This window comes from Anabrus simplex, chromosome 9 (assembly GCF_040414725.1).
Source record: "Anabrus simplex isolate iqAnaSimp1 chromosome 9, ASM4041472v1, whole genome shotgun sequence".
Taxonomy (NCBI): domain Eukaryota; kingdom Metazoa; phylum Arthropoda; class Insecta; order Orthoptera; family Tettigoniidae; genus Anabrus; species Anabrus simplex.
Window position 1 is genome coordinate 42495625 of NC_090273.1, and position 16239 is coordinate 42511863.

General features: G+C 42.2%; 1 protein-coding gene across 1 annotated transcript in view; it reads left to right on the top strand.

The window, feature by feature from the left end:
• Positions 1-14194: 14194 nt before the first annotated feature.
• Positions 14195-16239, top strand: part of ft (cadherin-related tumor suppressor fat) — a 125838-nt gene continuing 123793 nt past the window's right edge. The window contains exon 1 of the mRNA XM_068229138.1: positions 14195-14545. Coding sequence (XP_068085239.1) covers positions 14195-14545 — 351 coding nt within the window. The remainder of the gene's footprint in view (positions 14546-16239) is intronic.

Genomic DNA, 16239 nt, shown 5'->3' on the forward strand with positions numbered 1-16239 from the left:
TGACAGATTGTTCCTTGCAGCGCTCTTTAGCCAGTGAAAGAAATTCCACACATTGAATGATTTAACCCTTTGGCCTACTTGTGAAAGGAAATAATCCCTTACATACCATTTATTTTTTTCGTCACTTTAACATAAATTTGATTAATCACATAGGCTACATAAAGAATACACAAAGCAAAGTGAGCTTTTAGCTCGTCTCAGGAAACCAATGTTTTTGTTCGTAAGTATTACTGGTTTCAAGGGAAGCAGATAAATTAGCAAGAAATGTAGAGGCATAGGCATTGGTTTCCTTAGTAACGTGATCCCAGAACTGTCGGGTTAGAAATTCATTCCCTACGTCCATTTTTTCGGATCATTACCCAACCCCCTCCCCACTATAGAGTGAATTTAAAAAACTGGTTTACATGTTACAGAAAGAGGCTTATTGTCAACAAGATCATGATTCCAAGTATCATTTTACTATACTTCTCACCGGGCGAGTTGGCCGTGCGGTTAGGAGCGCGCAGCTCTGAGCTCGCATCCGGGAGATAGTGGGTTCGAACCCCACTGTCGGTAGCCCTGAATATGGTTTTCCGCGGTTTCCCATTTTCACACTAAGGCCACTGCCACTTCCTTCCTATTCCTAGGCCTTTTCTATCCCATCGTCGTCGTAAGACCTATCTGTGTCGGTGCGACGTAAAGCAACTAGCCAAAAAATAAACATAGACTTCTCACTCGTTCTTGTTGCATTCTGGTTTTGTCACGTAGTTTCAGTTGGCACTATCATCTCAGAACTGAAATTCGAATCACTTTCATCACTGTCACTTGAAGAAGAAGAAGTATTTTCAATCTCCAGAGAATCATTTCCACTTTCAACGTCACTATTTTCAAACCAGTTACGAATAAACTCATCCATGCCGCGCTTGGATGCCGCCATGATTGTTTACAACGAGCGGCGAAATGAGGTGCTTTTTATTTTCCGTATTTCAGCTCAGAGTTACTATTTACACAGAGAAATTAGCTTCAGGTATCATCTGACATCAATCGGGTAGGCTGAAAAACAAAGAGAATAAATCTCTCCGACCAGCTAATTGCGATAATGAACTTATAAATAAATAACAACATATATCTTATTTTGAAGAAAATGCATCGTTTTTAAAACGATATATTTAATTTCGTATAAAACTGCGAGTTTCGCATCTATTTCGCATAAATTGTATAATTTCGCATTTTGAATCAATTTCGGATTTTATCGCTAATTCGAAATCGCTAAAAACCACTCGTACGGGTCATATAAGATGAAGGCACATACACTGATAAAGTTTCGACATATTTCGCATTTATCGCAAATGCTAAAAATCACAAACTCTAGTAATCGAGAATCACTTGGGCAACACAACTGAATCGTGGGACATAGTAAACCAACTAGAATAAATGTGAAGATGATTTGCTATTGGCTTTACGTCGCACCGACACAGATATGTCTTATGGCGACGATGGGACAGGGAAGGGCTAGAAGTGGGAAGGAAGCGGCCGCGGCCTTAGTTAAGGTACAGCCCCAGCATTTGCCTGCTGTGAAAATGAGAAACCACGGAAAACCATCTTCAGGCTGCCGGCAGTGGGATTCGAACCTACTATCTCCCGAATACTGGATACTGGCCGCACTTAAGTGACTGCAGCTATCGAGCTCGGTGAAGATGATTTGATTGCAGGCTTCGGCATCCGTCGCAACCCGGTATTTCCGTTCTTCACCAAGTTTCAGGAGATTATGCACATCACAAAATGTTCATACTCAACGCAATTTAAAATGCTGTCGTTAACGACATAAAAGGAAATGATCATTTTCTGAGTATGTAGTAGACCTCGAAAATATCCAGTGAACTATATAGTAATTAGCAAAACATGTATTACCTCCAGAATGTATTGTGGACTTGACGTAAAAAAAAAAGAATAAACACCAAGTTAGTTAAGAAAATCTCAAATTCTGGATAGTGCAAATGTCCTATTATCAGGGGTCAAAATTAGTTGCCCATTCCATCTTTCTCTTCATTAGTAAAACTTTCCTTTCGCCAAGATCACAAGCCATCTTGTCCCGAAAACAAGCTGGCCTCAAGTGACGGTCACTAATAATTACATTCATTCATCACAACAATGTGAAACGTGAATCTCAGCCACGATACTTCCATGACTGATGACAGAGTGTGCCACAGTGTAGAAAGAAATACACTGTCTCATGCAAGAGTGTGCAAGAGCGACCAGTGAGGACTTTTAAGAATCAAGTCAAGTCTCGCGAGAAGCAGAAATTATCATATCATAAGAGAAGCTACATAATGCCATAGGCGAATAATTAATTAATTAAAATAGTGATACAGATTTCAAATTACGCTTAAAGCAACCAAAAAATAATAACCATAAATAACATCTGAGTGTAATGAGGCTAGACTTGGTCACATTATAACTTAAAATACTTTGTAAGGCAGTATCCCGTAGTTCTTCATAAGAAAGTGAGCTAGTCGTGAAACGTACAAGATATGTCACCTGTTGTTGTTTGAGTCATCAGTCCATAGACTGGTTTGATGCAGCTCTCCATGCCACCCTATCCTGTGCTAACCTTTTCATTTCTACGTAGCTATTGCATCCTACATCTGCTCTAATCTGTTTGTCATATTCATACCTTGGTCTACCCCTACCGTTCTTGCCACCTACACTTCCTTCAAAAACCAACTGAACAAGTCCTGGGTGTCTTAAGATGTGTCCCATCATTCTATCTCTTCTTCTCGTCAAATTTAGCCAAATCGATCTCCTCTCACCAATTCGATTCAGTATCTCTTCATTCGTGATTCGATCTATCCATCTCACCTTCAGCATTCTTCTGTAACACCACATTTCAAAAGCTTCTATTCTCTTTCTTTCTGAGCTAGTTATCGTCCATGTTTCACTTCCATACAATGCCACGCTCCACACAAAAGTCTTCAAAAACATTTTTCTAATTCCGATATCAATGTTTGAAGTGAGCAAATTTCTTTTCTTAAGAAAGCTCTTCCTTGCTTGTGCTAGTCTGCATTTTATGTCCTCCTTACTTCTGCCATCGTTGGTTATTTTACTACCCAAATAACAATATTCATCTACTTCCTTTAAGACTTCGTTTCCTAATCTAATATTCCCTACATCACCTGCCTTCGTTCGACTGCACTCCATTACTTTTGTTTTGGACTTATTTATTTTCATCTTGTACTCCTTACCTAAGACTTCATCCATACCATTCAGCAACTTCTCAAGATCTTCTGCAGTCTCAGATAAAATAACAATATCATCGGCAAATCTCAAGGTTTTGATTTCCTCTCCTTGGACTGTGATTCCCTTTCCAAATTTCTCTTTGATTTCCTTTACTGCCTGTTCTATGTAAACATTGAAAAGGAGAGGGGACAAACTGCAGCCTTGCCTCACTCCTTTCTGAATTGCTGCTTCTTTTTCAAAGCCCTCGATTCTTATCACTGCAGACTGATTTTTATACAGGTTGTAGATAATTCTTCGTTCTCGGTATCTGATCCCTATCATCTTCAGAATCATAAATAGCCTGGTCCAATCAACATTATCGAATGCCTTTTCTAGATCTACGAATGCCATGTACGTGGGCTTGTCCTTCTTGATTCGATCCTCTAAGATCAGACGTAAAGTCAGGATTGCTTCACGTGTTCCTACATTTCTTCTGAAGCCAAATTGATCTTCCCCCAACTCGGCTTCAACTTGTTTTTCCATTCTTCTGTAAATAATACGTGTTAAAATTTTGCAGGCATGAGATACTAAACTAATAGTGCGGTAGTTTTCACACCTGTCAGCACCGGCTTTCTTGGGAATAGGTATAACAACATTCTGCTGAAAATCGGATGGGACTTCTCCTGTCTCATACATCTTGCACACTAAACGAAATAACCTTACCATGCTGGTTTCTCCTAAGGCAGTCAGTAATTCAGCGGGAATATCATCAATTCCAGGTGCCTTGTTCCTATTTAGGTCACTCACAGCTCTGTCAAACTCTGACCTCAAAATTGGGTCTCCCATTTCATCAGCATCAACAATCTCTTCATGTTCCAAAACGAAATTATCTACATCGTTACCTTGATACAACTGTTGGATATGCTCCTGCCATCTTTCTGCTTTGTCTTCTTTCCCTAGAAGTGGCTTTCCATCTGAGCTCTTAATATTCATGCACCTAGATTTTCTTTCTCCAAAGGTTTCCTTGATTTTCCTGTATGCAGCATCTACCTTTCCCAGGACCATACAGCCTTCGGCATCCTTGCACTTTTCCTCCAGCCATTCTTCCTTAGCTACCTTGCACTTTCTATCCACTTCATTCTTTAATCGCCTGTATTCTTTTCTGCCCTCTTCATTTCTAGCATTCTTGTATTTTCGTCGTTCATCAATCAGGTCTAGTATCTCCTGAGTTATCCACTGATTCTTAGTTGATCTTTTCTTCCTTCCTAACATTTCTTCAGCAGCCCTACTGACTTCATTTTTCATGACTCTCCACTCTTCCTCTACTGTGTTTCCTTCGGCCTTTTCATTTAGTCCTTGTGCAACATGTTCCTTGAAACAATCCATCACACTCTTTTCTTTCAACTTGTCTAGATCCCATCTTTTTGCATTCTTTCCTTTCTTCAATTTCTTCAATTTCAGATGGCATTTCATGACCAACAAGTTGTGGTCAGAGTCCACGTCTGCTCCTGGGAAAGTTTTGCAATCCAACACCTGGTTTCTGAATCTCTGCCTAATCATAATGAAGTCTATTTGATACCTTCCAGTGTCTCCAGGTCTCGTCCACGTATACAGCCGTCGTTTGTGGTGTTTGAACCAAGTATTGGCGAGGACTAAATTATGGTCAGTGCAGAATTCAACCAGCCGACTTCCTCTTTCGTTTCTTTGTCCCAATCCAAATTCTCCTACTGTGCTACCTTCTCTTCCTTGGCCTACCACTGCGTTCCAGTCTCCCATCCCTATGTGTTGGGAATTCCAGGTTATGTTCGATTATGGATAACACTGACAATGTTAAAGCTTTAGATAACCTAGAATCAGTGTCATCATAGTCTTCAAATTGTGTAGCGCGTTCTTTTTATCCACCTAGGACGTTTTGTTGTACAATCCTGGTTATATTCCTCGTCGCTCAGATTTTTTTTCTTTCAGTGCAGTCTAGGGACTGCCATCTTGAAAGGCTATTGTCTTAGATTTCTTATTTACCGACCAACTTTTCTCGGGCAAAATTTTAAACCGAGATGATATTGTTGGTGAATACGAATGTTATGAAAATTGGCATCTCCAAGAATAAAGCGTTGATGGTTCTCAAGGAACCCAACAGGAATAAATTCCAGGTAGGAAATAACAAAGGAGCACGGAGACCAGTTCTCATATTGACATTGTGTATTACACTAGAATGACAGTAGATTGAATAGAAATGAATTTTTTTATGGATATGTATTTCGGCTGGGTTCTACCTGGAAATAGCTTCGACAGTTTTGTGTCGATAAAAATCCGACACCGCAACCATGTTCGTCATATGGACGAATGGAAGACGCCATTTTGACGGACGTAAAGACATGCTTATGGAAGATATTGATGTTGGACGTATTGGACGTAAAGAGAGAGGCTGTAAACCAAGCAATGGAGAATAATTTTAACGGGAGAACATTAATTAAAATTCTGAACACTGCGGAAGGAAGATTCTTCTTCTTGCAGTGCCTTCTCCATTACTGGAGGTTGGCCACAATCACAGCGAAGTTAACATGATTTTCTGTTGTCCTCATCTAGTCCTGTCCAATCCCGTATGTACTTCAGCCAAGAATGTTTCCTTCGATCGCAACCTCTGCGTCCATCAGTTTTACTCTGCATGATCAGTTTCATTAAAAACCAAACCCCATGGCACAACAGCCCCGAAGGGCCTGGGCCAAATAAGCGACTGCTGCTCAGCCGGAAGGCCTGCAGATTACGAGGTGTCGGGTGGTCACGATGAATGCTCTCACCCGTTATTCTTGGCTTTCTGGACCGGGACCGCCATCTCGTCAACAGATAGCTCCTCAATATTGTAATCACGTAGGTTGAGTGGACCTCGAACAAGCCCTCAGATCCAGCTAAAAATTCCTGACCTGTCCGGGAATCGAACCAGGGCCTCTGGGTAAGAGGCAGGCACGCTACCCGTACACCGCGGGGCCAGCATATCAATTTTAGTAGGTAAGATTTATTTGGATTTATCGCAAATTTTTATTACCCCTGTGGATGAAGAGAAAGTATGCATTCGTTATCTGTACCCCTGCATGTCGTAAGAGTTTTCAGACGGGAACAACCAAAGAATCTGAACTCTCTCTCTCGTCTTCTAAGTCCAAAAGCACATCCATGATTCTGTTTCTCCCTGTAACGGAGAAATTTGCCTATATCATTTTATTTAAATTTTGAGTCTGTATGCAGTGGAGATGGCTGAAAAATAACATAGCAGTTACCTTGTCACAGTTACATGCCTGTCACTGTTACAAATATGAGTACAAAAAATAACAGGTTACCGAGTAACGACAACAGAATAACGTACTAGTGAAAACAGTAACTGGGAAATGGGAACTGTCACTGGTAGCAGCTTACAGGTACAGAATGTGACCTTCAGAGTTCAGATAGTAAGCATGTCTGCCAAGTGACAGCGCTTTCGTAGGAGATTGCTTAAAATCAAATACACTATAGTACATAATATACACTGACTTAGCAAATGTCATGGGATAGTCACGTAACAGCGTGTTGGGCTGCGAACTGCAGTGAGACGCCGTGGAAGTGAGTCGACAAGTCCCTGGTAGTCCTCTGGACGCAGCTGACACCAAATCGTTTGCAGAGCGGCCGCCAATGCTGGTCTGTTCGTGGGTGTAGCATCCATGGCACGGAGCCTGCGTTCCAGGACATCCCAGATATGCTCGATAGGCTTCATATCGGGGCTCGTGGGAGGTCATGGCAGTCGTTGGACCTCCGCTGCATGTTCCTGGAACCATTTCCGGGCGACGTGGGAGCGATGTGGCAGCGCGTTATCATCTTGAAACAACGCAGAACCGTCTGGGCGTTGGAAGGCCAAAAATGGGTGGAGATGGTCTCCGAGCAGCTCAACATACCGCGCACCATTCAAAGTATCTTCCAGAACAACTAGGGGGCCCATTCCATACCAGGAAAATGCACCCCAGACCATAACAGAGACACCAGCGCCCTCGACCACACCTTCGAGGCAGGCGGGATCCATCGCTTCATGTGGTCTGCGCCATACACGGTGCCTCCCATCGGCATGGTGCAGTTGAAATCGTGATTCGTCCGACCATATCACGTTACACCATAGTTCCAGTGTCCATCCCTGGTGACTGGCGACAAATGCGCGTCGTTGTGCCCGATGACGTTGGGTTAACAGTGGCACCCGTGTGCGGCGCCGGCTCCCATACCCCATAGAACCTATGTTCCTACGGATTGTCCACTGGAGACGTGTCTAGCACGGCCTGTGTTGAATTGAGCCGTGATTTGTTGCTCGGTTACCCGTCTGTCACTATTGACAATCCGTCTCAGATGTCGCCGGTCACGGTCAACGAGGGTGGCTGGACGGCCGGTCGTTCGTCTGTTGTGGACGGTGACACCCGCATTCAACCATTCACGATACACCCTGGACACGGTTGATCGTGTGAAGCCGAATTTCCGCACCACTTCCGAAATCGCACTTCCCATCCGTCGGGCACCGACCACCATACCCCACTCGAACGGTGTCAGCTCACGACGACGTTCCATGTTACACCTGTCACATGCACAGCCACTGCTCACAAAGTCTTCTATACAAATGCCCCTGGCACAGGGGGCGTGTGTTGCGCAGACAACACACCTGAGCATCAGTGCTCCGCTATCCCGTGACATTTGCTCAGTCAGTGTACTCTATAGTGTATTTGTTTAAGTTGTTGCTGTCTTCTGGTAACTAAAGTGTAAACTGTTATGGCACATTCAACTGCTCAGGGGTAATCGTTGACTCAGACATCGCGCAAGGCTACGTACATTATAATATTATTATAAGTTTCACCCGTATAATTTTTTTTGGTACCATAAATAAATTAGTATGCTAACTTTCCATATCGATATTATAGATAACATAACATTACTTCATTTTACTTAAGCGATCCTCTTGTACCGCTTTATGTAGAGATTTGGCAGACAGATAATCGTGTTTTCTTGTCTTCTATCCTTCATCGGGGCATTGCCGAACTCACTCCTCTATATTTCAGAAAAGACGCTATGTTGTCTTCTCATTTCATCCGTTGTCTGCCTCTCGTTAACTTTATAGCAAACAGGAATGCGTGATGAATGAATGGGACTTCGCAACACAGCTATAAGGAGACAAGCTGGAGCCCGTGACCGATAAAAGGTGAGTAACGTTGGACGTTATTTTTAACTGTTTCTTTTCACAGTTACTTTATTGTAGCTGTGACAGATGTAGCAGTTACACAAAAAGAACCGTTTGTCACACCTCTAGTATCGAATCGACAGCTTATGTCTACTTTCTCAAGCATCACAGATGCAATACCACTGGCCTATATAAGTGCTTCTTATTTTATTTTACGTGCCCCAAATCAAACCAAACCAAACCCCATGGCACTACAGCCCTTGAATGGCCTTGGCCTACCAAGCGACCGCTGCTCAGCCGGAAGGCCTGCAGATTACGAGGTGTCGTGTGGTCAGCACGACGAATCCTCTCGGCCGTTATTCTTGGGTTTCTAGAGCGGGGCCGCCATTTCACCGTCAGATAGCTCCTCAATTCTAATCACGTAGGCTGAGTGGACCTCGACCCAGCCCTCAGGTCCAGGTAAAAATCCCTGGCCTGGCCGATAATCGAACCAGGGGCCTCCGGGTAAGAGGCAGTCACGCTACCCCTACACCACGGGGCAGGCTTATTTTACGTGCCACTGCAGCTGAAAAACCCGCTTATGTAACTATTTCTTTCTTTCCTAGACTTTTCGCCATTATATGGAGTCGGCTGTGATGTGGAATAACCCCAGTTTTTTTCTTTGTAGTGGTTGGTAATGTGGCGTGTTTTACGTAAATCAAGATATGGATTAAGACAATCACAGGCAGCCAGACCGCGAGCTACAGAAATTAACCAAACGCCGTTAAAATATTCGACCTGGCCGGGAATCGACGTCCGAGTCCTGTGAACCGAAGGCCAGTATGCTTATCATTCAGTCAAGGAGGTGGATCAAACCCCCTTTTGTGTATTGTTTATGTTTTAAAAAAGATATAAAAATATAAATTACTAGTGTTTCGCCCCAGTGTAGCAGTGGGCTCGTCAGTTGGATTGCTACACTTTTCCAAGACACTGAGACACCTCTGCAAGCCTCTGTGTAGGACAATGCAGTGACGGTGCACTAGGGGAAGCATGTGCCTCCACTTGTATAAATGTCTGCCTATGGCAATTTTATCAAAAATAAGGTTCCTGGAAGGAAACCGTAATTTAATTTCATCGATTGCAAACATGCGTACCCTTTTGTACGTCGCGTGGAGCCTGACACAAGTAAGAGAAATCAATGCCAGACTTAGCTAGGTGTCGTTCCCAAGATGAACCTCTGGGTTCCCTTTTTAGTCTCCTTTTACGGCATACAGGGAATACCATGGATACCTCATGAATAAACTACGCAACCGAGTGAGAACTCTTGGAGTCTTCGAAGGCAGTCGGATGATATTATGTCCCCACCTTCAGGGGGAGTCGAACATTGGTAGTGATTATTGTTTTAAGAGAAAGCACAACTGGGTAGCCATCCTCTCTTAACAGTGACCAAATGGAAAGTGGAAGAGGTTCGACATTTCGAAAAATGAAGGGGCTAAAGAAAGCGAAGGCCCAAGAAGGGCGTGTGCATGAAAGACAGCCTGGACCTCGCAATCCTAACACCGTCCGCTTGGAAGAAAACAAGCGTTAATCAAGGGAAATCGCACAGGACTGATGAATCTGAGGAGGCTGACATTGGTACAGTAAGTTGGAACAATGCCGGACTAAGCTGGAAGCCCCGTGTTCGCCAATCCACGCTATAAGTTTCTACTTCAGTCTCCTCTTACGACTGGTAGTGGGCCGGGGGGAGGGGGGGCATTCTACCTACAGGGTGACTCAAATAAAAAGTACGACAAGCCAGTGGAAGTACTATCACTTTAGTTGGGATCTATTTTTAGTGGTTGGCAGCCATGTATCACAATTTGTGAGACCCTGGAGCATTCCATTGATTCTAGCCTGTAAAATAAAGCAACTCTTTTCGACCTTCACCTGCCCAGTCAGCATATTTCTCAATGCCCTGTGGAGATCTCTATCGCAAGGTACTGTCATATTCAACCAAATATATCTGGTAATCTTATAATGCTGTCTGCCTCTTATCCAGAATAACACTTCTTAATCTGCAACTCGAGCATGCCAGCTGTATTGTACTCTGATGGCCATTGTCTTTAGCCAATTACAGACGATGATCGCCGATGTTTTAAGAACGAAACCAACAGCTCATCAGTCCCTTCTAACATTACAGTAATTGTAGTTCAGATTTATATGTTTTACAGTCCCACTAACTACGTTTTGACGATTGTCGGATATGCTGACGTACCGGAATTTTGTCCCACAGTATTTATTTTAAGTGCCGGTAAACTTATCGACACAAGGATTGTGTATTTAACCACTTTCAAATACCAATAGACTGACTTGTCATAATAATAATAATAATAATAATAATAATAATAATAATAATAATAATAATAATAATAATAATAATAATAATAATAATAATTTAGACATTACATACAGTCATTAAACCGGAATGGCTTTATGGATCATAGACGCTAATTTTGAACAGGAAAGCAGGCATTGAAAACACTGAGAAAAAGGAACGCAAAAACATCATAGAAAATTCTAGACCCAAAACTCATCAGCGGACAAGACCAACTGTGATGTTTGGGACATCACTGAATGTTTTTAATTATTGAACTATATATTTAATTGATAATATGTATATATTTAATCACTGATAGGTCATTTTAAATTAATATGTATATATATAGGGCTTTTATCATCCATTTCAATCATCATTTCATTTCTTTGTATCGCGGCTGTAACGTATTCTGAACGAACAAATTATTGGGTAAAGTATTTCAACATCACGCATATTTATAAATTGCAGTAAATTTTCCAATAGCCGTTGTGAGGTGACCAGAGTCAGCAGGCTAATTTCAGCCCAGTTCCAGGAAAAGTACGTCATCGAGGTTAGGAGAGATATTACCCTCTCCACCTCATGAAAAGACAATTGACCCACTTTTCAAACTCAGCTTCGAGACGCTTTATTTCAGCGGGAAAGTTCAGCCTATGTGAATGAACGTAATGAAGCAACGTGATGGATGCACAGCTATACAAGGGAGAAGGGATGAGACCTCGAATCTTACTGGACCATGTGATATGGCTGATGGAAGGAGACTTTTGAACCAATATATACCACCGACAAGGGCTGGAGAAGAGATTCTCATTCAAACTCACATTCAGATTCTTATTCGGAGATTCGGACATTCTGATTCTGTTTCTCTCATTCAGATTCTCATTCAGACTCACATTCAGATTCTTATTCGGAGATTCGGACATTCTGATTCTGTTTCTCTCATTCAGATTCTCATTCAGACTCACATTCAGATTCAGATTCGGAGATTCGGACATTCTGATTCTGGTTCTCACGCTTGGAAGATACTCTTACTACGATTCTACGTCTACACATCGGAGAAGATTTTAACTTAGTTCACTTCGCATCTGAGTATATTCTACTCAAAAGTTTCTCTCATTGGGACTTGTTATCTCAATGACGAGAGGTAGTCAACGGGAGACCGGTTTTTGACTAGTATAGGGCAGGAGAGCTTTTATTATGAGTTTAGCTATGCTACTGTTCCGTAATACGGAAGAATACGAAGGTATTCTCTCCATGAACATAACCCATGGTGGTTTTGCACTTAAAATTAGGACTCATTACGACTTTATGTAAGGAGTACAATAGGAAGTGTTAAAGACAGGAAATGTGGATTTAGGACTGGAACCCAACAACAGATGAGGCAGCCTGTACGAGAGATCCACCCATCTTCAGCTTCAAGACAACAGAGTCTACATTTGGTGAGCTTATGGCATAAGTTACTGCAAGTCTTCGCGCAACAGTTCATTTTCTTAGAGTTAATTTCATTCACTTTTTCTTTTGCTTCCGTAAGTTCAGATTTCGTTAATACGCCGTTACGTCACGTTTTTCATCTTAATAAATAGCTGTTTTAATTTGTATTTTATGACATGATTATTAATGATCCTTAAATTCCAAGTTAGTGTACTTAATGATTTGTGTTCCGTTCACCCCACCCCTGGGAGTTTTTTGAGTCTCATTACGTATTTTTATTTATTATTATTATTATTATTATTATTATTAATTATCTACTTTTGTTTTCAAGCCATAAGCTTGAAGACTGGCGCCCTTGGGATACTGTTTCTGGAGAAACAATGACATATCATTTATTTATTTTAATATTAAAGTGACCCGTCACGTTATAAATTTGTCATACATCTGTGGGCTAAGTGGGTACGTCACACAACTTAGAGGCAGACAGGAAATCAAACAATACACAAGTATTCACAGTGACATCAGAAAACGCAGGCTACAATTCTATGGACATATTAGAAGAAATGCATCCAGATAGACTCACCACACAAACAGTCGAATTCTATGAAAATAGAAGTACGGCTAAAACAGACACAGTGAAATCGAATGGCGAAATTAAAACCGATTTGAAACAGGCGGGAATTACACCAGCAGATGTTCAAAACAGGGTAATCTTCAGATCCAAAATTCACAAACGGTAAGTTGACCAAGAGGAAAGACCAAAGAAGAAGACTGGAACGACCTGGTCTAAAGACAGAAAGGAAACCCACAGTAAAAAAAAATGAAAGAAATATGGGCACAACGTAAGCATAATCACTAAAGGAGGCCATGCCGCCTGATAGGAATGTCAGGTGAATTGCTGAACAAACGGAAACTGAATCACACACCATATGTCACACAACTTGTCCAAAGAAACAGTGTCAGAAAGGTTCTGATACTAAGGTACACCTTTGACAACAACTAACAAAACTTGGCAATGTCTTTCACAACAAAATATGCTGTTAATAGGGTGTATGGTTACCCCTAACGGCCACACATGCTCTGCAGCGACGTGGCATGCTCTCTATCAGATGGTCCAAGAGCTCTTGTGGCAGTGCATCCCACTCCTCCGAAAGGGCAATGCAAAGGTCTTGGAGGGTTCTTGGTAGAGGCTGACGGGATGTAATTCGCCTACCCAGTGCATCCCAGGCATGTTCTATAGGATTCAGATCCGCAGATATCGCTGGCCAGTCCATGAAATGAATGTAAAAAAATTCATCCACCGGAGCAACACGTTGCGGTCGGGCATTATCGTCCATTAAGAGGAAGTCTGGACCAACCGCACCTCTGAAGAGTCGAACACGTGGTCTCAGTACCTCATCCCTGTATCTCCGAGCGTTAGCAGTGTTCCTCGGACGACCCATGAAGATGTGCAGGTCCGTACGGCCATTCAACATGATGCCGCTCCACATCATGACGCCACCACCAATGTTCCTATGGTTGTATCGGCTACCCGGCTCTCTCCAGATTAATGTGCGACGGGAATCGTTCTGCAAACTGAAGCGGGATTCATCTGTGAAGAGCGCATGCCTTCATTCATTCATTCATTCATTCATTCATTCATTCATTCATTCATTCATTCATTCATTCATTCATTCATTCATTGTCCAGTTTCGATGTTGACAGCTCCACAGTAAACGGGCCCGTGTCTGTGCTGGAGTGAGCGGGACGCATACCGCTGGACGTCGGGCAAACAGCCCTGCTGTTCTGAGCCTCCGGTACACAGTTTGCCGGGAAACGGCAACCCCATCAAGACCGGAGTCCAAATCTCTTACCAAAAAAAAAAAAAAAAAATACAAAAAAAAAAAACCACCACAGTGCATAAACTCCAAGAGCCCAAACTTGGCATCAATTGCAACCAAGTATGGCAACATCACACAAGTTACACATTAGAAATTATTGGAAACACTGGCAAAGAAAGAGTAGCTAACAAAACACGTGCGGAAAAATTCCGTAAAATCTACAAAATCACCTGGAATATGTACAACAAGAAATCGCTTTCAACCAAATCCAAATCTCATCACTACCACACAGTCGTTCTTACAGAAGCATTCTACATAACGGAGACGTCATCGTTAACTACCAACGTCAAGGACATCGAGAAAATAGAAGGACAGATACTGAGAAAAATATTTGGACCCAAGATTCAATATGGTATCTGGGTGCGCAAAAGCTCAGAAGAAATGTATTCGCTGACTGGACGATTGAACTCACTTTCACGGGAAAGACGTATACAATTTTCCGGTCATATAGCACAAATGGACGACTCTCGCATGACCAAGAAAATCTTCCATATCATCAACGGAATCCGACAATCCAAGAAAACGCTGGTTAGTAGACACCCAAAGTGACCTCACAGAAATCGATATTGACCCACTGGCAACTGCACGGAGTAAATATAGACAGAAAATCAATACACGTAGCTTCATACTCAAGAACCCAACAGGAAGGAATTTGGAACTGAAAAACGCATGGACGCAAGAAAAAAGACAGGCCCAAAGTGAAAGAATGAGGAAGTTTAGCCAAGATAGAGGATAAGAAGAAGAAAACCAGTGTTATTTAATGGTTCTACGAGCTCCTTAGAGGGTGAAACGCTATATTATAATAATAATAATAATAATAATAATAATAATAATAATAATATCGAGCTCGATAGCTGCAGTCGCTTAAGTGCGGCCAGTATCCAGTATTCGGGAGATAGTGGGTTCGAACACCACTGTTGGCAGGCCTGGAGATGGTTTTCCGTGGTTTCCCATTTTCACACCAGGCCACGGGCGCTTCATTCCCACTCCTATCCTATCGTCGCCATAAGACCTATCTGTGTCGGTGTGACGTAAAGCAATTGGTTCCCCCTTTAGTCGTCTCTTACGATAGCTAAGTGGATGTATTCTGCTACCCCCACACACAAGGGATGGTGTTCTAAAACTCCCCGTGACTACTAACTTTACAAAAATACAAGCTACTTGTGGAGGGTTAATAAAACAAGAGCCGGCCGCTGTGTTCCGGAGACCTGTAAGAAACCTCTCCGAACGGGCCACTGATAATGGCACACATTATTGTTGGAGCTCAGCGGGAAGTCCTGGCGCTCGTTATCTGTTCGGTGGAGCAGAACAGCACAAGAACAATGAGACGAGAAAGACTGTGGGAAGATAACAACTCCGCTCCGGGAAGCCCCAGTAACTGATCCCAGATCTTCAGTAAACACAGACTGCAGCCTTCTGATTGATCTTCATTGGCTCATCCAGCATGTCTTATTAGGAAGACGTTTGCGAGGTTTTGAGGCACTTCATGGGGAAGAGATTCGCACTCAGGTCTCCGCGACGCTACCAACCTCTCAACTTCTTAAATCGATTTCCATAAATTGTACCTTTTATTTTTTTAAAGTGGCTGTTTTCTGGATCCTGATGACTTTTATTCAGTGCATATCTTAACGCAAAATAGTAGAAATTAGATGATTATAGTTGGAAAAGTAAAATGGCAACACCTTGCATAGATTAAATTTTACAACTTTTACATTTGATATAGAAGTTGAGTCCCATATGGAACCTGAAATATTTGTCCCGAATGAGTAAATTTATAATACCAATATAGCCTAGTTGGTCCGTTGTTGGACTTTATAAATTTTCCAGCTTACTCATTCCTGGTTGCCAGCGTTTCACCCCAGTGCGCTAATTTGGGTTCATCACTTGGTAAATAGCACACCTTATAAATCTCATAGTTTGTCCCGTATTGGCTCAACACAGCTAAGGTTAAGTTATAAGGAGATTCCCACCTTCCAACACTTGTCAGTTTCTTATAATGGTTTTATTATTTACATTATATAATTAAGCTTAATCTCCTTCTGCTTCTCGCCCACCGCAAGCGCCTCACACACGCACACAGAACTCAGTTGACGACACGGCATAAGGGAGGACACTAAATACGACACGATCAACTATAAGGTAAACAATTCCATTATCCTTTTATCCTCACTAACATACATTCTTACAAGGCTTTCTCCTTTAAAATATCCCCCCCCCCCTTT